This window comes from Lagopus muta, chromosome 2 (assembly GCF_023343835.1).
Source record: "Lagopus muta isolate bLagMut1 chromosome 2, bLagMut1 primary, whole genome shotgun sequence".
In the NCBI taxonomy this organism is placed as follows: domain Eukaryota; kingdom Metazoa; phylum Chordata; class Aves; order Galliformes; family Phasianidae; genus Lagopus; species Lagopus muta.
Genome location: NC_064434.1, coordinates 84,893,245 through 84,917,940, shown reverse-complemented (window position 1 = coordinate 84,917,940; position 24,696 = coordinate 84,893,245). Strand labels below are relative to the sequence as shown.

Sequence of the window (24,696 nt, the reverse complement as noted above, 5' to 3'; positions counted from 1 at the left end):
AAGGCTTGGTAACTCTAAAATGTATCAGCCTGTGCACCAGACTTTGTACTGTTTGCAGTGATTGCAGAGGTATGTTCCTGTGAAGCTCATCTTGGGCATCTGAGATGAGGTATCTCAACTTTGTACATACCAAACTGCATTCCAGATAAATAAGGGGCAACAGCATGAAAGCGTGCAACTTACCCATGAGAGACGGGCAGTTGTCACATCAACTGAACTTGCTGCAGTTATGTGACTTTGTCCAGGTTTTTAGATACAAAAGAACAAAATATGAACTTCAGGAGACTTCTACATGTAAAAGCCACTGTATGTGGTGTATTCACTTGTTATGCTGCGCATGCTTAGCCTGCAGCTTTTTTGTGTGTGTGTAGTTTTACTTCACACCAGTTTTTAAACTTAGATTCTCAAGAGTTACAAAGTTATGCAAAAGTGGGCATAATTTAAATAGGTTTTGAGCTGCAAATGCCATGCAGCTGGCTTCTAGAGGTACTCATCTTTCCTTACCTTGTGCCTTGATGACTGGTCCTGCCAAGGGGCAAATGAAGGCTTTTCTAGCTTCTTACTTCAAGATGTTTTGTGATTTGTTGTTTTTTGTTGTTGTTGTTGTTGTTGTTGTTGTTGTTCCCAAATCTCAAAACACAGTTCTTGGCTTCCTAGTGCTTCTCTGCTTAGCTCTACTGTATTTTTTCAGTAGCTTAGTTATATGTACCCTGTAGCTAATTCTGAATGTACTCCAGAGATTAAACTCCAGTGTTTCAATATAATAATCTGATTATTTACATGCATTACCTGAATGATGGCAACTTTAGAACCACACTTTTTTGGTGTATCAAGTCATCTAAAATTTATCTGTCAGGTGGAACACAAGCATGTGTGTGTGCCTGAAGTTACAATCTTGCTAAAAAGGTGATAGGTCCTAACCTAACTCCTGGTGTGCCTTTTTACACAGTCCCACAGTCTTTCCTACTGGAGTTTATTCCTGCATTGGATCTGCTGTCTGAGCTGCTGGCTTCAAAATTCACTGCAGTCAAAGTCACAGGGTTCTAAAATTAAATTAAAGCTAATTTTGCACCTCTTTAGTGAAACAGTTTAAATAGCAACAGCAAAAACATCTCAGCCAGCAGTTCTGAAAGAAATTGCTGGCACAAAGTAGTGGGGAATAGCTGAAGCATAGCAAATTATGTTTTCAGGTATTTCTGTGGACATTGGAAACAAATGTATTTAATGCTGTGGATTTACTACTTGTGATTGTTTCATTCTTTCAAACTACCTTGAAAAGTAACTAAAGTATATTTTGCAGTCTTACCTCTTTGTTTTAAGTGGCTGATTCAAAAACAGTTTGCTTCCTTTGTGCATTTCTTTGTTTGCTCCCTTCACTATTTGCTCAGGGACGTGATTTAGTGGATGGTTTTTAGAGTTAAGGTAGCATGGTTAGGTTGCCGTTGGATTTGATGATCTTTAAGGTCTTTTCCAACCTGAGCAATTCCATGATCCTAACTGATGATTGGACTAACTAGGCAAATTTTGAGTATCCTGGTTTAAAAGCCTATTGAAGTTGTTTTATATAACCTTGGCAGGAGAAGTTTTTGATGGTAAATTTTGTATAAGTGTTATATTAAAGATTTATCTTGATATTGCATTTCTTTCTATCAATATGAAATGAATCTTTGGTCAGGTATGCTGCCAGTATCTTTCCTCACTTGACCAGCAGCTGCTTCTGGCTACAGTCGATTTAAAAACAAACAAAAACTCTGTAGTGATTGGTCACATTACAGTCAATCACTGTTTTTCCTTGTAAAATACTCAGGTCTCATTCTTAACAGTTCAACTCTGCCAGTACTTAGAAACTGTGTTGCACTAACTGAAGTTACAGTAGCTGCTACTGCCAGACTTCAAGTAGAGCTATTGCTCAAAATTTCAGTAGCTCTTGGCCTAACTTTGCCTAATGTAAATTTATGTAGTGCCTGTGTTTTTTGAGTTCAGTAAGTAAAAAGGGATCCCAAACTTTCTGTCATTGAAAATAGAGAATTACTGCGTGCATTCCCTGTAAGATTTGGATGAAGTAGAAAACATGAGAGACAGGTAAATGTTTGGACTTAAGATAAATAAGTCTTGGATTAGGTTTTCGCCCCAGGAAAGGTGTATCAGCTTCTACTGACAGCACTGAACTCTCTTGGAAATGTCTTAGCTATTGATTTAAAACTAGAGATGAAGACCATAAGAGAGCTGGAGTTACTGCCAGAGCAGCATATTGCTGAGCTTCCTTTGAAGGCTTTCCCAAGACTACTGTTAGTGATTAATTGGCACTTATCAGGTGGTGATGGTGGTGGTGGTGTTTTTTTTCCTTCCCAGAAGTGAGAGAATTACTGCAAAAAAGGGAATCCTAGGTTTCCATTCTTGGTCTGAAGAATGCGTACTGTTTGTAAAAAAGTTAGTCACCATTTCTTTGCTCACTAAAACAGTTCATTTCTTCAGCTGATCTTCAAAGCAGCTGCTGCTTTATTATAGCCTGCCTAATAGAAACAGTGATAAAAAGAGGTCTTGTGTGTGCTTGCTGTCTTCTTCATGACCAGCCATAAGCTGGATACCTAGCCTTAATGTTGTCTTACTAATTATAAGTCAATCTCAACATCCTTTATTATTTGTAGTTTTAAAAAGTATTTGTAACATTAAAAAGTATGTTTAGAATATTTAAAAATAAGTTCTTTTTTTTTAATTATTCCTTCTGACCTGTAAGAAATGAAGCTACTTACAAAATAGATAAAACTAGGATGTGCAACACGTGCTTTGATTCATTTTTTACGGGCTGTGTGTGTGTGTGTCTACATGTATATGGTTAATGCTCTGGTCACTAGCTTTTGTAATTAGATGAGTTTTGATCTTTACACAACTGTGCGTAGGTGTCTCCAAAAGTAATGCCTCCTGTTTATTTCTGTGGAAACTACAACAGATAGAGAACAGTAATACCATTTAATATTGTACATTAACAGCTACAAAGTGCTATTTTTCAACACCACCGTTAGCTGTGCATTTTTACCAGAAATGAACAGGAGCCTACTTGCTGTGCTCGTGGGAAATGCACCAGTGGAGGTGACCCACTGTCACCATTGCACTGTTCAGATGTCTCCATCCTTGTTGTGCAAGCATCAATGAATGTCAGTGGTGCAGTTTTTTCCACACAGGAATTTGATGTCAAACTTTTGCTTCTTACACACTTCCATGTCAGACACCAATTTGTCAGCCTGCTGCAGTCTGTCACATAGCAACAACATGTAATGGAATATTGTTGGGAAGGTTCAGCCTCTGCTGCTGTACCACCAGCACTTACCTCTAACATGGTTGGCCTATATAATCAAATAGGAGGCATTACTTTCAAAGCATTAAGTCGAATGGCTTGAGAACATTATATGCTGATTTGAAGTCAGTCTTGTTTTTTGTATTAGATGTCCCAGTTAATTGTCACTTGAATTTTAAAAGTCTGAGAACTGTTTTCCTGTTTATTTGGAGTAAAAACAAATTGACATTAACTTTTGAGTGTGTTTTCATGATAACTTGGTTTTACTGTAGATTCTGCAGCTGGAGATGTGCGCCTTGTTTAAATGGAATGCTCATATTGGAGCATGTGCAGGGCTTAGGATATCTTCTTCAGTGTCACATGATTTTTCTTTTTTTTTAATGGCTCCTTCAGACAATTTACTGAGTACAAGACTTGTGTTATAACATCAGACTTCCTGATTGCGGAATATTGGTACTTAGAGATAATCAGCTATTATACATTTGTAGGTGTGAATGATTTACAGCTGTGACAGTATCTCAGAACCAAGCTAGATGGGAATGTTTGCACAGCCTACTGTATGCAAAACCTTAATTTCTAGCTAATTGTTGAAGAAAAGTTTCCATAGAAAATCTTTCTAGACTTGGAATCTGATTGTTGTTTTGTTCCACATCTCTGAGAGGCTCTTCAGAACAGATAATTTCAAGACTTGAACTTAGAATATAACGTGGTACTTGAATATAAGAGCTCTCTGAATTCTGGTATTTCTCAGTTGATTTGACTTTCTTTACCTTTTTCTTTATGATGTTCATAGCTTGTTAGAAAACCACAATAGTCCTTCTGCATGATATTAATAGCACTTGAATCAAAGAACATTAAACATGAATTAAGAAAGACGGTAAAATTACACTTACTTTTTAAGCCAGATGAAGAGTTGCTTCAGTATTTGGGGAAATTTGAAAGTTTTTATTGATAGAGAGTTCAAAAGATTTATAGCTGGTGAGCAAAGTCTTAGTCTATGCAGTAAGTCCTCAGCCCTTTTCTTGGAGGCCACTGGAGCAGAGAGATGGCATGAAGTTTGGGTTGACTGCACGGCAGTTATAAGGTTACCCTGGCAGGATGGAGTGAGGAATCCAACTGTAAGCTTTTCCTCCTGTCAAAGTAAGCTGAAAATGTCTTTAATGGAGGGGAATGAAAGCTAAAGAATTCTTAACCTCTCTTTCTGATCTAGTAGCAAATTCTGAAACCAGTTCATAATGACTGGAGGCTTGGCATGTGCTAGTGTATGAGACACCTTGTGACTGACTAGCTCAGGATCAGTAGTGACAGAATTATCTCAGATTTTTTGCTGGGTGGCTACAGCCAGTCACTAAGAGATTCATGGGGCAGACGTCATTGTTAGTGTGATTGGAAGTTGTCTCAGTTTCAGAAAGTTCTTGGAAAGGTAGTATGGAACTTGTGGATTAAAGAATATGTTCCTGCTGACTTTGTAAAGTGGAAGTTGGTTTATCAGGCCTAAGTAGAAAGGCCTGGTCTTGTATAGCTGAGGAAATCAGAAGTCTTCTAAAACTCACTTATGGATACCTGAATTTTACCTGCAAGCTTACTCTAATGACACTTCTTACGTATTTTGAAGCAGATCTTCTCCAAATGTTGATGAACTAACTTTCTGTGGAAAGCTTTTGTTTCTTGTAGATAGTGTATCTATTTTAATTGAATGTGTTTTAAAATCAAGATCAATGCATTTATTAACTTAAAAATTCATAATTTAAGACAGTATTGTGACATTTTTTCTTGGATCAAAGTGCAGTTGGCTTCTTGAGTAGATTTTGACAGAATGGCAAAATTAGCAGGGCTTTAAAAGTATGCGAACTATGCCATCACTGTGCATTCATATGGAGAGCTTTTTGCACATTTTAATTCTGATGAATAGGTCTTAAAAAGAAACAGAACATGAAACAAAACACACCCACAAAAAAAGCAAACAAGAGTCTGTAAGTTCCCACTGCATTAATGTAATCTGTTAATTACTCTTCCCTTTATAGCTGTTGATTTTTACATGTGCATGTTTTCTAACTACTTCTTTAATGAAGAAAGCAGAGGGAGAAGAAAACTGACACTGAACTTATATAGAATGGTGGCTTTGTAAATAAGATTTTTCTTCTCTGTTTTCCAGATTCAATATTGCATAAACATGGGTGCATTTTTGGATAAGCCAAAAACTGAAAAACATAATGCTCATGGTGCAGGGAATGGCTTGCGTTACGGCCTCAGCAGTATGCAGGGATGGAGAGTGGAAATGGAAGATGCTCACACAGCTGTTGTAGGTATTCCCCATGGCTTAGAGGACTGGTCCTTTTTTGCTGTCTATGATGGTCATGCAGGATCTCGTGTTGCAAATTATTGCTCCACACACTTGCTAGAACACATCACTAACAATGAAGACTTTAGGGCAGCAGAAAAACCTGGATCTGCTCTTGAACCTTCAGTGGAAAATGTCAAGAGTGGAATCAGAACTGGCTTTTTGAAAATTGATGAGTATATGCGCAATTTCTCAGACCTCAGAAATGGGATGGACAGAAGTGGCTCAACAGCAGTGGGAGTTATGATTTCACCTGAGCATGTGTACTTTATCAATTGCGGTGATTCACGTGCTGTTCTCTATAGGAATGGACAAGTCTGTTTTTCAACACAGGATCACAAACCTTGCAACCCGAGGGAGAAAGAGCGAATCCAGAATGCAGGAGGCAGTGTAATGATTCAGCGTGTCAATGGTTCATTGGCAGTTTCTCGAGCTCTGGGGGACTATGACTACAAATGTGTTGATGGTAAAGGCCCTACAGAACAACTTGTTTCTCCAGAGCCTGAGGTTTGTGAAATTTTAAGGGCAGAAGAAGATGAGTTTATCATCTTGGCTTGTGATGGAATCTGGGATGTAATGAGCAACGAAGAGCTCTGTGAATTTGTTAAGTCTAGACTTGAAGTATCAGATGACCTGGAAAAAGTGTGCAATTGGGTAGTGGACACTTGTTTACATAAGGTATGTAACTGTTTTCTCCAAGCAGATGTTCTAATTCTGTCTTCTATTCAGACAGGTGTAATGTTAACAGTCTAATCTTCCTTTTTTCCTTTTTCTTTCCCTCAAACTTCAGTACCAGTTTGACTGTGTGTCTTTGAAGAATATACAACCTCATCCTCTGAGAGACAATAGCAATAGCAAAAATACAACTTTAGTATAATTTTTGCATATAGATCCAGCTCTAAATTTTGTTTCACTTTTTAAAATGATTTTTTCAAAAGGTCTTTAAGAAGGAATCGATTCAGTGACAGCTCTCTGATTTTCGTTGCTTTTCTCAGTTGAGCAGTTGCTCCCTTTTGCATAGAGTGTGTGCTTGTACTGTCTTTTCTGTACTCAGCTAATTGTGTGAGCTCATATGAAGAAAAACTACTCAGATACAAGAGTTTGCTTGCACTCTTTGAGTTCGTTAGGAGCTATTGCACGTTGGTCTGCGTATCTTCCTTAGATTCACCATTTCCAAGCATGCCCTGAGAAGTGCAGCTTTCACTATTGCATATAAAGGCAATAGACCAAACAGGCAGTTCTGAGAAATTTTAACAATGAAGGGTAAGTAGTTTCTTTCAGTAATGCCATATGTTGTGTAATTGGATTAAATACTTTGGATTTTCTGATCAGGTACTTGTCTAGCCTTGTTAATGGTTTGTCCTTTTAGTACACTTTCAGTAAACTGACCTCTGACCTTTAGCTTTTTTTTTTTTTTTGAAGTTTTGATCTGTTCAAGGCATGATGAGATACGGTCTTGTCTTCAGAATGTGAAGTATTATATGCTGTTTTTAAAAAAAATATATATATATATATTTATATTTATTATATATATTTATATATATATATTATCTATCTATATCTATATATATAATATAATATATATATATTATCTGCTGGAACAGGCTGCCCAGAGAGGTTGTAGATGCTCCGGCCAGATTGGATGGGACCCTGGGCAGCCTGGTCTATATTAAATGGGGAGGTTGGTAGCCCTGCATGTCGCAGGGGGGTTGGAGATTCATGATCCTTGAGGTCCCTTCCGACCCTGGCCATTCTGTGATTCTCTTATTCTATGATTCTGGGAATGTGGGCATGTGTACTTTTGAAGGAATTTATTATCATATCAGATTCCTACTTAATTTCCTCAGGAGTTATCTTAAAGGATAGGAACTACTTAGTAGGTTGGTGTTGCAGCAACTAAATTTCTAGCTGAGTTTGGATGAGGAGGAGCTATTGAAATTATGATTTCATATTTAGTACAAGAGTAGAGAATCATAAAGGAAAAAAGACGGCTTATATTTCAAACTAGGTTTAGTTTTTATTGAATGTCCTTGTAGGATAATTGGACGCAGATGTGTTTTTATATTTAGCAATGGATTGTAATTTTGAAAAAAGACCAGGAAAGAACTATTGAAGCTTACAAGTGAAGAGCTGGCATTCAAATTAGTACCTGAAAAAGCTCTTGGCTAATAATGCTGTGAGTACAAGATAGTCTGTGAGATCAGATTGACCTTGCTAAGTGAATTCTTATTTTGTAATTTGTCTCTTTTTCTTAAGGTGCAATGTATGTGACACATTGTATGTGACAGAGATGCTTTCTGATAAGCATGCTTTTATGAATGTTCTCAGACTGATGTAAATTACTAGCTGGAGCTAACTATTCCAGTAGTTCAGAATAAATATTCTGCATTTCATTTTCCAACATGATTTTGTTAATTTGGGTTAAGGCTAATGTTAAATGATGGTGTAAATGTCTTACCAGTTGTCTTAAATCTTTTTCTACAGTTCTTATTTTGTTCAAAAAGTTGTATTTTTTAAGAACTCACATAAATAAATGCCTGAAGTATTTTCAACTTAAACACTAAGTGGAAAGGAGTATGAGTAAAATTCAATTTCAGCGAATACATTAGTTGAGAGAGAGATTCTTATTAATCAAAGTTCTGTCGTATTGCAAGGCTTCATTTTCCCAGTTAGATCTAGAGTACCGTACTTGAAACAAGTGAAAATATGACTGGTGACAAGAACAGGAAGATCTAAAAAGCTTAACTGTTTGTTTTTTTTCCCTTTGTCACGTAGGGGAGTCGTGATAACATGAGTATTGTACTAGTTTGTCTTTCAAATGCTCCTAAGGTCTCAGATGAGGCAGTGAAAAAAGATGCAGAATTGGATAAGCACTTGGAATCACGGGTTGAAGGTAAGAAATCCATTTTGTTCATTAGAAATACTTTCGTAGCCTTCTTGAGCATGAAAGCAAAAACAAACAAAAGCCCTGTAAGCTGCCATGGTGCTACGATCAGGAAAAACGTCAAGAAAGAAGTTATAAGGCACATGCTTACATGTGTTTTCTTAATGTAAACTTGAGCCTTTCACCTCTGTCTTTACAAGACAGTATGCAACCACTGACCTTGCAGAGGCTTGTGTTATCTAATAAAATAGTGGTATTGTTAATGTTTTGCTTATGAAATATCATTAAAAGGATATTTGTGGTATTTGTTTTGCATCACTTTTTGTGAAAGCTTGGCAGAAAAATGTTCAGTTCTTCATTAAAGGATTCACAGCTGGCAAGTTGTTTGACCACTTCTGTTAAACACAGTTCTGAGTTTATTGTGAAATATCAGTTTTAAAGATAACTTGTGTAAACTTTTACAGATAACTGATCCAAATTCCTTTGAATGAAAGACCTTCGTATCATTTTATATCATCCTTTTGGATTCTGAATGCTTGAAATATAAGTGTATGTGTTCATGAATAAAAATCGTTTAATCCTGTAGAATTTTCATGGAGGAGTAAACTTGGTCACTAACCTGTTCAGTTATTAATTTCATTAATTTACTGGTTTTACTTATCCCAAGTGTTGAATGCAGCATCTTCCCTTCAGCAGAAACAGTTAAAGGAAAGGTAGTTCAATTGAGAATGAGAGACTAGCACTTGTATATTTTTTCCTTTTCTACCATGTTCTGTCCATGTGTTGGCAGAACTGACATTTGAACAGACTTTAAGACTGCTGTTTCTAATTAAAAATCTTTTTATCATCAGTTAAGGCTGTTCTGAGGTCTGGCGTGATGGTTGTGTGTAGCAGCTTCTAGGTCTGTTTCACTGTTGGTTTACGTAGTGACCCAGGTATAGTTGAGTTTGGTAGAATTGACTGAAGTTCATTGTAGATGCTGAAAGTTTGTGTTTTCATAACACTGATTGTATATTGGGGTAGGCTTTTGTGGAGGCAACTCAGGCATGGAAAGAACTATTCCTGGAACAGTTTGTCTTGATGTTACAAATGTGACTGGGCTAATACTGTGAAATAGCATCTTTAGAGAGAAATGGTCTAAAGAGGTTTTGAAAACCTTGTTGCTATGAATTTTTCAACGTCTGTAACCTCATCAGAAGAGCACTGAGGAAATGTCATGTGTTTATGTATAATGTAGCTTATTAACTCAGCTGCTGGATCTGTTACGACAGCACTTTTTCTGAAGAGCATGCTGGCTGAGGATAGTTGAGAGGATTTGAATCTTTTGACTTCTTTCAAGACTGGATTAGAGTGTTCTTGCTTACTACTCTATTCAGTTTTAACTATACTTTATAGAGGTGGTCTCTGTTTGGACAACGAGTTATGCAGCTGCCTTAGATGTGTTGGTGCTAGGTGTTGAGTGACTGCTGTATTGCAGTACTGCTGTCTTGTTGGTGCTTTTGTGTTCCTAATGAGAAGTGCAATATCAGCAGCCTGCAGAACTGTTCAGCAATGGTCCATGAGACTTCAAACTTAGGACTTAAGATTTTTGAGACTTTGGTGCCTTCCTACTGGTTCTGACCTGCAATCTTGGGACTGTAACAAGGTCTCTGTGACATAGATCAGGTCTCTGGAGGGTGTCTGCCTGAGCTTGAACATTTTTATTTTTTTAAAAGAAAGCATGCCTAACAAAATATTTTTCAACATGGTTCCTGAATCTTTGTTGGCAGCCAGGCATGGAGTCTATAATCTGTAGAGGTAAAATGCTAATTTCCTTCTACTAAAAGTCAAAAGCGTTTGATTAGGATTACTAATACAGGACTCCAGAGCTATCACATGGGTAATAGGTTCTACCCTTGTTTTTCATGTCAGTTTTATTAAAATCTGAGACCCGCTGGCTTTTCAATACTCTCTAATGGGTAGATATGTAAAGGACTGATTGGACCTACTTATTAGAAAATAGTTCATATTCAAATAAGTAGGACTGAGTATGAATGAGAAGTAATCCTGCACTTTAGATCTAAGGAGTTCAGGAAAATTGTGTGTGTGTACGTATCAGAGCAAACAGTGACACAAACAGAACAAAAACAAATGAAGAACACTACAGCTCACTCATAACTTCTCATAACACTAATTCAGTGTAGAATGCAACAGTTTGCTTAAAAATGTCTGCTGTCATTGTAACCTGATGGCCATGGATGCCTGTCAGTTTTGCCACTTAGGAACAAGGATTCTTTGATACTGGCTTTAATGCTATAAATGACATTTACTGTAGAGATTGTATTTAATTTTTCATCTCAGAGAAACAACTGTACTCGTGTTCTTTGTCTAGGTAAGATTTTATTAGTCGTATGTGACCAAACGAGGTACACTTAGAATTATTTTTTTTCTTGTTTATGTTCCAGGTATGTAGACAGTTGATGTAAGAAACCTTAATCTTTGAAAATCTATGAGAAGACCTTCAGGCCATAGCATAGTTACCTTTGAATGTGCTGGTGTTGTGTATGGTTTCTTCCTCCCCATTCCACATGTGGTTTAGATAGGATCTAAATTGAAATGGCTTATATATTTCTTTTTTCTTTTGAGATCATTGAGATCTAATGGTCACTTCAAATGTGACCTTTAGATGCATTTCTCAGACCTTGGCTTACATCCCAGACTTTCTTGATGATTCTAGTTAAGATAAATAACTATTATCTTCCTGTGTCTGAACAAGAGTACACGAGCTGTTAATAGGCTCTGGGCGAGAGCCAGGAGCAGTTACCTTTGCTGTCAGCAGTTAGGTGTGCACACGGTGCTTATGGAGTTAGCATTCCTGACTTGTTGGTGGCTCCTCTCTCAATTTGCAGATGGTTGAAAAATACTTAAGACTACAGTGTATTTTGTTGCTTTTGTGAGTGAACGATAAGATTAATAGTAAAGCTATTAAGTAACTTCAAGTTAGATCATCTGAATGAACTGTGGAAATGATGTAGGAAGCACTGTTTACTAATAATTAGGCATTATTGTTACATGGTAGAGTTACTGCTCTGATGATCAAAAAAAGTCTTAGCAGAGATGTATTTTAACCACGTTGTCACATGTAACTAGTATTATACACACCAAACATAAGATGGAGACTTTGGAATCTGAATTCATGCAGAGCCATTCTGAATGTAGTTTGAAATGATAGTTCAGCATTAGTAGTCAATAGAAATTAGAAGTCATAGAAATTGCTTTGAGGACTGAATTTCTGTTGCTTCAGCTATTCTTGATTGTTTCTCTTACTTGAGTTCCCTGTGTTGTTCTGTGTTCAGCTGATTGGACAGAATGCAAGATCTTCAAATGTTAAGCATTTAGCAAGGAAGAGTGCTAGTATATTTGAGGGAGTTCTATCAAGAATCACAGAAAGGAAAGGGAGCAGCCTGGAAAAATCTGAAATTGTTACCTCTATCTTTTCTGAAATAATTATTTGCATTCTTAAATTCTACAGAATTGTCATTTTGACAGTCTCTTTAATAGGAAAAAAAAAAAGCTATTAAACTATGGTTTTTTGTGTGTTATATTTGTGCCTTGAGTATTATTAGTCCAGAAAAGTTGTAGAGAAGCTTGAACAAAACACTTCAAACAACCAAATTGCATAGTGGAGAATCATTTAGAAAGAAGTTGGATTCCTAAAAAATAAATAAATAAAATGCCAGTCCTCTTTCAAGGTTCACATAGTGAGAAGTGTTTTTCACTGAAAGAAAAAGAACTAAAGCATTAGAATAGTTAGGAAAAATATGTAAGGTATGAATATCTTATCAGTGGGTGGGTGTTCTTCATGAATGTACACAGTTCAACACAGTATTTTTCTGTTCCCTATTGATTCTTAGATTTCAAGCTGATGGAACTATCCCATCAAAGCCTTAAAACAGCAGGTTTTTCTCTGTTCTGATACAGGCATTTTCAGGTTTGGCTTAGAGTAAAAGGCATTGTTTGAGGAATGCTTTCCTTGGTTTTGTTTGATGGCTTTCATATATATATCTATCTGTGCTCAAAAGCAGTTAAATACTTGCATATATAATTTTTGTAGTCTGTTTATACACATGTATAAACGTGTATAGGATGCTGAGATCATGTGCATTGATAAAATGGTAATAGTTCTGTCCAGTCTTTGCAGAGTTATCAAAACAAACAAAAAACCTTTAAAATAAGACCAGGAGATCTTTTTGAGACTTATAATGAAAGAACTATGTGCTAAAGCTGTTCTGCTAACTTGGTTCTTTATGTCAATGGTGTGTGTGTAATTGCATTCCTAAGTTGTAAGTTTCAAAGGGTGTTTTGAAGTACTTGATAACTTGTTATCAAGTAACTTATGACAATGGCTTGTTCCGAGTTGCTTACTTGGTTAATTTCCAAAGTGATGCAAGTGTGTTGGGTGGTAAAGTTGTGCTAGGTCAACCTTTTCTCACTGTCTTACTGTCACTTTCAAGTGCTATTTTCTGTTTTGTTTTCATCTGTTTTTTTAGAGATCCACAGATGGCTCACAGTAAGAGAATACTAGGCACAGAAGTTGATACTCTGATATGTTTTGATTTATTTTGGAGGATGTATCAGACATGGAGATTTAAAAAAAGACAAAGGGGGGGAAAAAACAGCCAGCCTTTCAAATCATAAATAGGGGCACTTGTTCAATGTAAACTTATAGCTTTAATTGACTTGACTTTAATTTAACTGAGTTGACTACTCAGTTAATTTTGTTGGTTAGTGCATTTTATGTGTGTGGAGTATACACTATATATAACTGCCCTGCAGCACTGGATCAGTGTAGAACAGTGAATTCCTTCCTATGTCATTATTGTGGATCTAGAGATGGATGAAGTGTTGAGATGTAAAAGGCAGTTGTAGTTCTGTCTGGTTGGGAATGTAGTCTTTGAGGAAAGATATGCATTTGTATAAAACTCCCTTAAGGATAGAGAGACCTTACAGAAAGATCTTAACAAATTGAACTGCTGGGCAGTCATGAATCAAGTTTAACTTGAGCAAGTGCCAGGTAGGGCACTTGGGATGGAGCAACCATGGATATTTGTATAGAATGGTGTGCAAGAGGGGATCTGGGGATTCTGATAGGCAGCAAGTGTGCCCTGGCCACGCAAAGGGCCAACTGTGCCCTTGGGTGTCCCAGGCCCAGTACTGCCACTGGGCAAGGGGAGGGGTGGTCCAGCTGTGCTCTGTGGCCTCACCTCCAGCAATGGGTGCAGCTTTGGGTAGTACGGTGTAAGGGCATAAAGCTATTAGAGAGTATCCAAAGGAGGGCTACAGAGATGGTGAAGTGTCTTGGAGGGCAAGGTGTGTTAGGAGCAGCTGAACTTACTGTGTTTGCTAAGGAGCTGAGAGGAAGCCTCATGGCAGCTGCAGCTCCTCACAGGGAGCAGAGAGCAGCACTGAGCTCTGCTGTGTGTGACAACATCAGGGCCCAAAGGAACAGCATAGACCTGTGTCAGGGGAGGGGCAGCTGGGGGTTAGGGACAGGGTCTGCACCAGAGGGCAGTGGGCATGGAACAGGCTGCCCAGGGCAGTGGGCACAGTCCCGAGCTCAAGGAGCATCTGAACAGTACTCTCAGAAATAGTGTTTGAATTTTGGGATTGGACTCGGTGATACTTACGTGTCTCTTCCAACTTAAGATATTCTGTGAATCTGGAAACTAGAATGACTTTTCGTTGAAACTTTCTATAGGCTTATATCTGTGTCAAAAGAGCTTTGTCAAAAGTATTTTAGGAATAAAGTAGTAGACTTGCTTTGTAGTGAACTCCAATGGATTTCAGTATATGATAGCATCAGGAAATAATTCTTCAGGTGTCTATGCTAGCAACAGAAATGAAAAAGATCCTGCAGACATGTTCTGCATATTCAGGGTAAAAAAAAAAAAACACAAGAAATTGCAGTGTTACTCTCAACATCGTTGAAAAGGTGAAAACCTTGTAAATGCATGTAAATTTGTTTTCTTTCTCTTGCAATCTTTATCAAACAAATGAGTGCTGCTTCGGAAGTAATGCCTCCTACTTTGCAGTGTTGGGCCATGTTATGTCAAAGACGGATGGTGGTGGTACAGCAGTAGAGGTTGAACCTTCCCAGCAATATAGCCTTATATTTTGTTGCTGTGTGAAAGATGTCAGCAGAGGGGCAGTCTGACAAGATAGCATCTGACATGGAAGTGAATATGAAGCAAGGGTGTGTCACTGAATTTCTCCATGCAGAAAAAAATTGCACCCATTGATATTCATTGATGCTTGCTGAACATTTATGGAAGCCAAACAGAGGATGTGAGCACAGTGAGGCGGTGGGTGATGCATTTCAGCAGTAGCAGCACTGACTGTTGGTCGCCTTCACTGGTGCAGCTTTTTGCAAGCACGGCACGTGGACTCTTATTTATCACTGGTGAAAGTGCACAGCTGATGGTGGTGACTATGTTGAAAATGTTGTTCAGTCTCTGAGAATCTGCTCTATCAAATAATACTGTTGTGCTCTTTGTATCAGCTGTGGTTTACATGGAAATAAATAGAAGGCATTAGTTACGAAGTGACCTACATATGCATTAGTTAAGGTGTAGAGCAGAAAGGTCATTCTTAGTCATTTGCTTGATTCTTGTTTTGGTGAATCTACTCATCCTTGTATTAGAAAAAGAAAAAGGAACCTGTCTCTTCACCATAGTTTCTAATTGGGCAACCTCTGAAAATAGAAAGAAGGTGCTTTTAGTTATTAAAGAGCCTCCTAAGAAGTGCTTTCATAGCATTAAGTAGAAGATTTTAATGCTAAGAAGTCATGATAATCCTTAGTCGTGGCTGCTTTAATTGCCATTTAAAAGCTTCAAAAATCTTGAGCTTACATTAATATTTGGAAATTGCTTGCTTCATTATTCTTGTTATGTGTCTACTTTAGTATGTTTGGAACCAGACACAGCCTTTCTTTATGTAAGTAAGACATTTCCTATCAGATGTGACTCAGAAGCATTTATATTATACTGATACCATCTACTTCTCGCTAGGTAGTACTGCACCAAGGGACAGAATCTGAGGGGTCTTGTGGCCGATTTCTGTGGATGTATTTGGATGAAATGATCCAAGTCTTAAGATTTTTGTAGTCAAGCAGACATACTTAGCTGTCATTTTGTTTGCTGGCTGTGCTTCATTCTTACTGAATGTATGAATCTTAATATATGTGAGGTTTGGTGGAAGGATGTTGAATCCCTTTTAGTAGTATATCTAGCTCATTCATTGCAAAGATTTTGTGATGTTGATCTAAAGTTGCAGATTAAAAGCATAGTTGCCTTATTTCTTATCAATAGTGAAGCTGTTCTAAAAGTAGGATTAACTTTGGTGGACTTTGCCACAGATTTCCTTGATGCAGAATGAGCAAGTGCGTTGCAAGCTGGCATATCACTTACTTTGTACATACACAGCAGTCATCAAGAGATATTTAAATACCAAGGAACTTAGAGTACAGTATTTAAAGTAGGTCATGTGCTTCACTAATTTCAGAAATTGAAGCTGTTGCTTCTGCTGACTTAAGCAAATTGGGCATCTGTAAGTGGAGAATAATCGATTGTAAGAAGCATAAGTGGTTTGTTTAGCTGTGGATAGCAGCCAAGATACAGACTGTTCTAGGTAAGAGTTCTATGTTTAGACATGAAACTTAAGAAAAAAATCGCCTAGAATATTATGCTAAAAAACTCAAATGCATGTCTGCAGAAAGTAGCGATTCATTCCTTAATCTGGATGATTCTCAGGATAAAAATGTCACCCACTGACGTTTGTTGATATTTGCTGAATGTTTACGGAGACCAAACAGTGATGTGAGCACAGTGAGGGGGTGGGTGGTGCGTTTCAGCAGGGGTGACAGCAGCATGAAAGACAGCCCACGTTCCAGACGGCCATGCAGATGTTTGTGAGTGCAGCGTGCAGGCTCCTCCTTGTTTGTCACTGGTGAAAATGCATAGCTAATGGTGTGGACTGTGTTGAGGAAGGGTGTTTTGTAGCTGAGAATTTGCTCTGTCAAGTAGTGTTCTTATCCTCTTTGTAGTTGTTTTATTTCCATGGAAACTACATAGGAGGCATTACTTCTGGAGTGACCTGTGTACTTCTGCTTGGAAAATGGAATAGCATACTATCAGTTATCTGTTGTGTCAGCGCTAGGAGTGATGATGGTCCATTATACTTGTCTGGCTTAATTGCTTGATGGTCCTAGTTTTATCCAGGAGAGTCAGAACTTTGACAATACACAGTGCTATACCATGAGGGTTGACAGTGAATTCCAGTTGGCTTTTTGGCATTCAACTTCTGAGTATGTGTTGCAGTGCAATAGGAAGTTAATTGAAACTGGCTTCTAGCTGTCACTTCCTAGTGTGAAACTAGCTTCCTAGCTGCTGTCCCCAGGATATTTTTTGCAGTTCATAGTCTGCTTCAGAGTCTTTGACAGAGATTTGCAAGAAGCGTGAATGGAAATACAGGCTGTAGGATTGAATACCTCTGTTCAATCATACAAATATAGCTTACTTTAAAAACAAACACAAACCAGCAACCAACAACAACAACAAAAACCCACGTCGTTTACATGCAACATTTCATAATGGTAAAGGTCTGGTAAAGTAGTAGTGTCTTGTACATTAGTGTCTTAAGGAATGGTTGGTGTAAATTCAGTAACCTAAGGACTTTCTTTTGTTTTTAAAATAGAAATTATGGAGAAATCAGGTGAAGAAGGAATGCCTGATCTTGCTCATGTTATTCGTATTTTATCTGCGGAGAATATTCCTAATTTACCACCAGGAGGTGGTTTAGCTGGCAAGTAAGTACAGTACTGGAATTGCTTGAACTATTTCACTGCAACAGATTTTGCTTCAAGTTGGTTCTGCTGTGAGAAGTTCTCTAACCGATACTTAATTTACTGTGGGTTAAGATATCTTTGAGGGCTTGTCAAATCCTTGCATCTGTGGGATCTGATTGACTTTGCTGACCTGATACATCTTCCAGGGCATGTTGGTGGGCATGCTGAATTAAGCGTGGAGTTTCCTTCTTGACAAACTCTGACTATGCAGCTGGAACTTCTGAAGGTGTAAAGTGATAAAGCATGGGGAGGAGAAGATGAGAACGTTTTGCCTTGCCCAGTCTTTACAAATTATGAGTTAATGTTAATTTCCTACATTATATGGAAAATGTGCAAAGACACCAAGAGTAGGCTTCATCTTAAGAGACGGGCTAAAGGTAGAACATGTAAATGTTCTGAAATAGTTAATTGTTATACTCAAACTTCCAAGTTCTCTTTTGAAGCACTTGTGAACTCTCTTATTATTATGCTCACGCTTTTAAAAACTTCTCTTTTTTTAGGCGTAATATTATTGAAGCTGTGTACAGTAGACTGAATCCACACAGAGAGACTGAGGGGGTAAGTTTCCCTTTTGATTGCTCATTTGTTAATGGGAACATCAAGCTGGTGTCAAACACTAAGCAAAATCGTACATCACTGCTAATAAGGTCATACAAAATATGTATTGGAGCACAGAGTTTCATTTTGAGCTTGTTTTGAATGGATCTGATAGAAAAGAATTTTTACCTTGAGGATATCAAACTAGCTGATTAATACTTTTTTAGTCAAGCCTGTGAGGCAACAGTGTAGGATTGTTTTTTTTTTTAAAGATAGTTTATTACTGTTGAATTATCATATTCATTTTTCACAGAGTGTAGAAAATTTTTGGAACACTGATAACAAGACTAATCCTACTTTTGGGATAGCTAAGGAAAATATATACTCTGTGTGCAGTGGCCTAAGAACAGTTTAAATTGCTTTCTGTTTTCAGTTCTGATTTCTGAAAAGATTTGTATTTGTCTGCCCTGTTCCTAGTAGGTTGTTTAGAATATTTATGTGGCAATATGATTTGTGGTAACTTCAAACCTGTTTTTTGGGTTCTTCATAATGTAGTATAGAAAGTAATTCATAGCAGTTGTAGTTAAACTTGTTGAAAAAACATTTGGGGGATTGCTTGAAGAACATTTGGTACTTTGTAAAGGATTTGAAAAGGTCACTGTTGTTACACCTGCTGTCTTCTGTACAGTTTCTGTGAATCAATCTGTGAAGATAGAATAAGTCTTCCAGTAAATTCTTCATCAGATTTTTTTTCTTCCTCTTTCTCTGGAGGTGGCCACAAGATCCTCAGTCATGTGGTCATTACAGGCAGTGGTGTTGGAGAAGAATCATCTTTATAGTAAAATACTTTGAAATGCGTTATTGCATATTCACAGTCTCAAGGTGCACAACATTACCAGTTATCTTCGTGAATTTCCTAGCATTTTATTCTTTGACTACAGATTTTTGGTTTATTTATTCTCTAAGTTACAAAGTTTTTTGTAGCATCTCTGTTTTGTTAAAGAACAAATACAGAAGAAATCTTTTTTTTTTTTCATTAGGATTCACTTTTTTGTTGTTACTGTTCAAAATGGATGACAAGTATAGGTTTCTCTTTTAAGCTGTATCAAACTGTGCAACAGTACCCCCAGAACAAGCTAAGCAGTGGTTATACTGTTTGGCTGGCTGTCTTAGGATAATTGCAAAACGTTCTTTTTTTCAGCTTCTTTAGTTCTTCAGAAAACTGTGTGCTACTGCTGTGCATATTTAGCCTAAATATTATAATGTTGTTCCTGCTTGGGAGGGAAAGTTATTTACCAAAGTTCTTTTTTGTTTCATCTGATTTTGTTGTGATTTCTTAAAGTAAAAGTAAAGTTTATATAATGATGACTTTGTGGAAATGTTAGTTGCCATAGTGATTTTGTGATGCTTGTTTTCATAGTTCAAATTTAGTCCTTAAGAGTCATGTATGTTTTCTGAGAGTCCTACTATGGAGGACAGCATCTTTTTTTGTATATTGACTCCCCCCGGGAAATTTTTTCATGTCTGTTACAATTTAATAAAATGAGGTAACTGAAGTAAACTTGAAAGTTACGTCCTCAGAATGGAATATAGCTTTGGCACTGATTACCTTTAAAAATCACTGTGTATTTGTTTGGAGTCTTTAATTTGGTTTCTTAAATGTGAAATCATCTTCTGTTGCTGCTGAGTGAAAATTTCAGCAACGATATGAATGATGTACTTTAGAAACACTACACTGGATGAAATTACAGGTACCATTTTCCAGTCAGTGCATTTTTATTTTGGTCGTAAGATATTCTGGTCCAGAGTGGTTTGGGAGGAGGATGCTGCCACTTGGTGAAGGCTACAATTCCAAGCAAGTAGGAATCGTTTATCTTGCTGTCTTTGAGAGTGGGACCAACCCATCTCCAGTGTGACAGAAACACAACTGCTATGATTGTCCTATTCAGTCCTTGGTTGTAGGTATCAGGTAGAGGTCCCTTAGTATCTAAACTGGCTGTTTAAGGAGGGAGCAAAAAAGGGAAGGAAGCTGTAGAGTTATGCAACGCCTTTGTATTGTGGTAATGTTGCTACACATCTTATTTAAACAGGAAGAGAAGGTAGGAAGGAAACATACAGCACCGTACCAATGATGAAAGACTGGGATCTAAGTAATGCTTCTGTATGAAGCAAGAGTAGTTCTTAATATTCCTAATTCTTAATACTAGAAATTACAAACTGGAGATAAAAGCTTTGAATCTGCAGAGCATGAAGGTGCACTGACTTAAGCTTGAGGACCGTACTTTGTGTGTATCTAATAGCATACTTACCTGTTAGAGTGCGGGTGTAATGCTTAAGTCTGCTGGAACTAGCAACCATCTTAATCTGGTGATTTGTATATTAGGGCAGAGACTTTTTTCTTACCTTTACAAGAAATGAAGCACTTGTTAAAATACTAGTGCATTCAAGTAAACATTAAGAAAGGAAAAAACTCATCCAGAATGTGTGCAGTTTAAAAATATGGCTTCCTTGTGAAGCATTTACTTTTCAGTGTTGAACAATTTCAGCTAATGACCCGATGTTATAATAGCTTGACAAATAAGTTATTAGAAAGTACATAAATCAAAACTGAGATATCTTTTTCTAGATCAGGTTTCTTTTAAGCTTGCACTACACAGATACCATTAGTATTGTGCTTGGCTTAGACTTGTTTCTGCCACAGGAGCTTGTGATTCATGGAGTAGCTTCTTTCAGTTCTTCACATGTATGTTCTGTTCTGTTTATCTTGTGAGAATCTTTAACACAAGTAGGTATTGTGTAGAGTGAGTGACTAATGAGAATAAAGAATCATTACTGTGGCAGCATTCAGAGATTGCAGCTTTGCTTCAGGGTTTAGCAGTCATTAGAAATTTTACCCACTGTGCAAGTACTGGACAGATTTGGGGGCTGAAGAGAGCCTTCCATTGGGCTTGCAACCAGCAACGCTGCTGGTTTTTCAGCAGAGAGGCTTCTGATACAGCTGTGGTGACTTGTACTCTTGACTTTATGTGAAATCATAGAAATTTCTTACATAGTTTATGCTCCTACTGCCTGGTGCAGTTAGGCTGCTTGGAGGTATGTGTAATTTAGAAATGAGAAGTAACTAGTTTAAGTTACTGACTGTGCCAGGAGTTTCAGTGACTTTTTTTTTGAAGCCAGCTTTGTGTTTGAGTACCTTGCCTGACATAAGTTGTTTCTTTCTGGCTTTTATTTTACTTTCTGGCACTTTGTTGAAGCAAATGATGTCATTAAGGGCTGTGACAGATTGCTTTTAAAAATGCCAAAATGCCAAAAATTTACATGCTTAAACACTGTAAATTTAGTGTTACTAATATATAGTAGGCTTTTATATACTAATAATCTAAATGTGTGTAACTTGTGTAGGAATTTAATGCTTGTGTTAAATACAGCTGTACTGATGCACTAAGTCCAGTTAGAACATGAAGGAAGACAAGTGCTAACTTACACAATTGTCTTATCTTAGCTTTCAGAGAATTTAGGGGACCTGTTCTAGCCAGGCATCATTAGCAAGAAATATATGTAGTAATGTATCCATATTGCAAGATACATAGAAGAGATGGTTTCTATCCTACTGTCATATGAGGTTTTTGTCCTCAGGTGCTGAGGGAGATGTGGTAAGTGCAAAGGAGATCAACATCAGGCATGTTAGACACAAGTGAAAATACTAAGCTCAGTCTCCCAAAAGAACTATGAAAAATCAGAGTATTGTGAAATTAGTGCTTGTTTGCTAATGTCAACCTTGGAGCAGAACTGAGGAATTACACAATTTAGATATTCTCCAAACATTCAAAAGAAATAATTCCTCATCTATACGGCCTTATTTAATAATAGCTAGATAGATACATTTAACTTGTTTTCTGTGAAAATCTAAGAAATTGAATATATCTGTAGTCTCATCTTGGTACTCTGATTTTTCACCAACTTGGTGAGTCTCAATGCATTAGAAATACCTTCTTTAATTTGCTTCTCCTCAATGGGCTCTTGAAGATTTCTCTGACTGTGAAAACACTAGCACATGAGAGCTGCAGCATGTGAAACAGACCAGAAAAACACAGTGGAACTACATCTCTACTTAGGAAATAAATTAGGCTTAGAGGAATGGCATTATACGCAGCAACGCCCATTTTTTGCTGAAATTGTCCCCTTTTAACTTACACGTTGCTAATCATTCTTAGTACTTGTATTATAATAACAATGCAGAGTCAAAAACTCTTCTTGAACCCCAGATACTGTCTTAGCACTGTTGTTAAGTTGTACATGAGCGATTGCAATACTTTGTTCAGTTTGTGAAGCTTTTGGACTAGATAACAATAAAATGAGGTCAGCATTAAAAGAGAGCAGTCTGGATTTTGCCTCCGTTGCAAAATCTGCCAGCTTTGAGTGATCTAGTTCCATTTGTCTAGTTTGATAACCTGCTAGATATTAATAATTGAGAATGTGCTATTCCCTTTAAAGTGACACCACTGCTTTTAGCACTTGGAAGTTTAAACATGAGGCAGATGTACAAGTCCATTGCAGAAAGCAGAGTCCCACAGCAGTGACAGACAGATGAAGCCAAATAGGTGCTTTGCAGAAGAGACCTACGATCTTTAATCAGTGCTTGTTATTTAGTTGTTGGTGGTTTTTTTTTTTGGCTGTATGTTGCTAAATTTGACTTTCAATGACTGTTCCACTGGTTAATTTTTCTGTGTAATACACATATCACACATCTGCCCAAATCTCTATCTTGCATTCTTCAAACACCCCCATTCCTGCTGCTATAAGTAGCTGATTGTTTTTTTTTTTCTTGGCACCATCAGGCATGCAAAAAACAGTCTTTAACATAGGATTGTTTTCAAGTTTGGAGCATTTATTCTGATGTGATGCTTCAGTTAAACTGTTTGCAGTAAGGAGGAGTTGCCTATTCTTTCTAGTATGTTTTTCACAGAACTGCCTTGCCATTGGCTGTGAGAAATACACAATTAAAGATATTGACCTGTTGGCTAAAGAAGCTTAAATATTCACATTTTGTACTGTCTGACAGCTGATCACAGTTGTGGAGAACGTCAAACTGTGTGCATGGGGAGACAGTCTGAATAAAGTTTACTGGGAGGAGGTAGCATTTGACACTGTCCAGCTCAAAGCGAATTGAAATGGTTGACAATGCTGTTCTGAAAAGTATCACTTTTTAATTGTTGTATAAAATGAACATGTTCTGAGATGTTGCTTATAAGGTGGGGTTTTTTTGTACTCGTGTTAGAATGAAGCTGATGTTTTTTTCAGTCAGAAAAAGTGTTTTTTTTTTTTTAATGTGTTTCTAAAGTATCCTAGTTTAACTGCTGATTTTTTTGGGGTCTTGAATCTTAAAAAAAGGACCCTGGAGAAGCGGAGGAAAGTGGAACACAGGGAAAATTTGTGGAAGCGCTCAGGCAAATAAGAATAAATCATAGGGGGAACTACCGCCACCTTCTGGAAGAGATGCTGACTAGTTACAGGCTAGCTAAGATGCAGGGAGAAGAGTGCACTGCTGAATCAGCTGCAGCTTCTGCTTCAGATAATCATGCTGGACCCAGTGACCCTGTGCCACACAGCCCCACAGAATCTGGGAGTCGCCTTGCTGAAATGCAGAGCTCAAGTGAAGATTCAGGGATGAATGAGATGAGCGATAAACAGACGTGATGTCTTTGTTTTTCGTAGCAAATTTGATGCTTCACTTGGCATATTTTCTTTTGTTTATATCTCAACATTTGTCACATCTATCGTAGAAGTCTGTTTGTTTTCAGTTTCAGTTATTTGTACAGATTGTTGACATAAATATATTTTTTTTCCTTAGAAGTTGGAAGACTATTGTATATTACAGTAGTTGCATTTTATGTTCTATAGCAGCCAGTTAAGTTCCGTGTGAGACTTTGTTTTTAAATCCTGTGACCCCCAACAATAGCAACCTAATATGCTAATGCAAAAATAAACTAATCAATAAGCATTTAAGTATGTTCTCAGAGAACATTTTGATGGTATGCTTGCTCATTGTAAAATAATTCCCATCTGAATGGTATCTTTTGTGCACATGGTTTCAATTTTATGAATACTTCCATCCTTTTCCCCAGCATCATAACTGCATGTTTGTATTTGAATTGTGTATAGTTTATATTACAACTAAATTACAAAGCCTACAATGTCTTAGTTTGCCACTTTTTCTTCCTGAAATGTGTATGTTTTTTCCATTTTAGATTGTATCCACTGTTCATACTTATTTTTTAGATGACTGTATTCTTATTTTCCAGGTTGTAGCATAACGTATAACCAGAAATGAAAATGTACTTAGAAGTAGTTCATAGTTTCAAGTTCTAAGAGTTTGTGTTGAAGTGAAAATAAAGAATATGCTGTGGAATAATACCTGTATGCATATTGACTCTTTTAAGCAAGTAATAAACTTACTTTGAAATGCTGTCTTTCTGCTATTGAAACTTCTCATAGCTTCTCCTTTTAACTCACCATGATGTTCATCAGTTTCTACAAATATTTCAGTAGTTTTGAGTTTGACACACTCATCCTTGATCCTCAGTTTGGGCAACATTTCTCAATTTCAAGTTAAACATCAATAACACGAATGAATAAACAAGTAGTTCTACTTAGGTTTTACCTTCTACCAGATCTTTTACTTGTCTTTTGGTGTATGACACGTGCATTTGGGTAGGTCGTGGATGATAGTGGGAGTTTACAGTGGCGATGACTAATCT

General features: G+C 37.2%; 1 protein-coding gene across 7 annotated transcripts in view; it reads left to right on the top strand.

Moving 5' to 3' along the window:
* Positions 1 to 24,696, top strand: part of PPM1B (protein phosphatase, Mg2+/Mn2+ dependent 1B) — a 53,656-nt gene that overhangs the window by 26,624 nt on the left and 2,336 nt on the right. For 4 of the 7 annotated variants that reach the window (XM_048937838.1, XM_048937839.1, XM_048937842.1 and 1 more), the window contains 5 exons: positions 5,451 to 6,314; positions 8,412 to 8,529; positions 17,251 to 17,362; positions 17,902 to 17,959; positions 23,330 to 24,404. In XM_048937838.1, coding sequence (XP_048793795.1) covers positions 5,469 to 6,314; positions 8,412 to 8,529; positions 17,251 to 17,362; positions 17,902 to 17,959; positions 23,330 to 23,635 — 1,440 coding nt within the window. In that variant the 5' untranslated portion in view covers positions 5,451 to 5,468 and the 3' untranslated portion in view covers positions 23,636 to 24,404. Of the gene's footprint in view, positions 1 to 5,450; positions 6,315 to 8,411; positions 8,530 to 17,250; positions 17,363 to 17,901; positions 17,960 to 18,978; positions 22,763 to 23,329; positions 24,405 to 24,696 lie in introns of those variants that run through there. The other 3 variants (XM_048937845.1, XM_048937843.1, XM_048937844.1) reach the window with 3 other exon arrangements.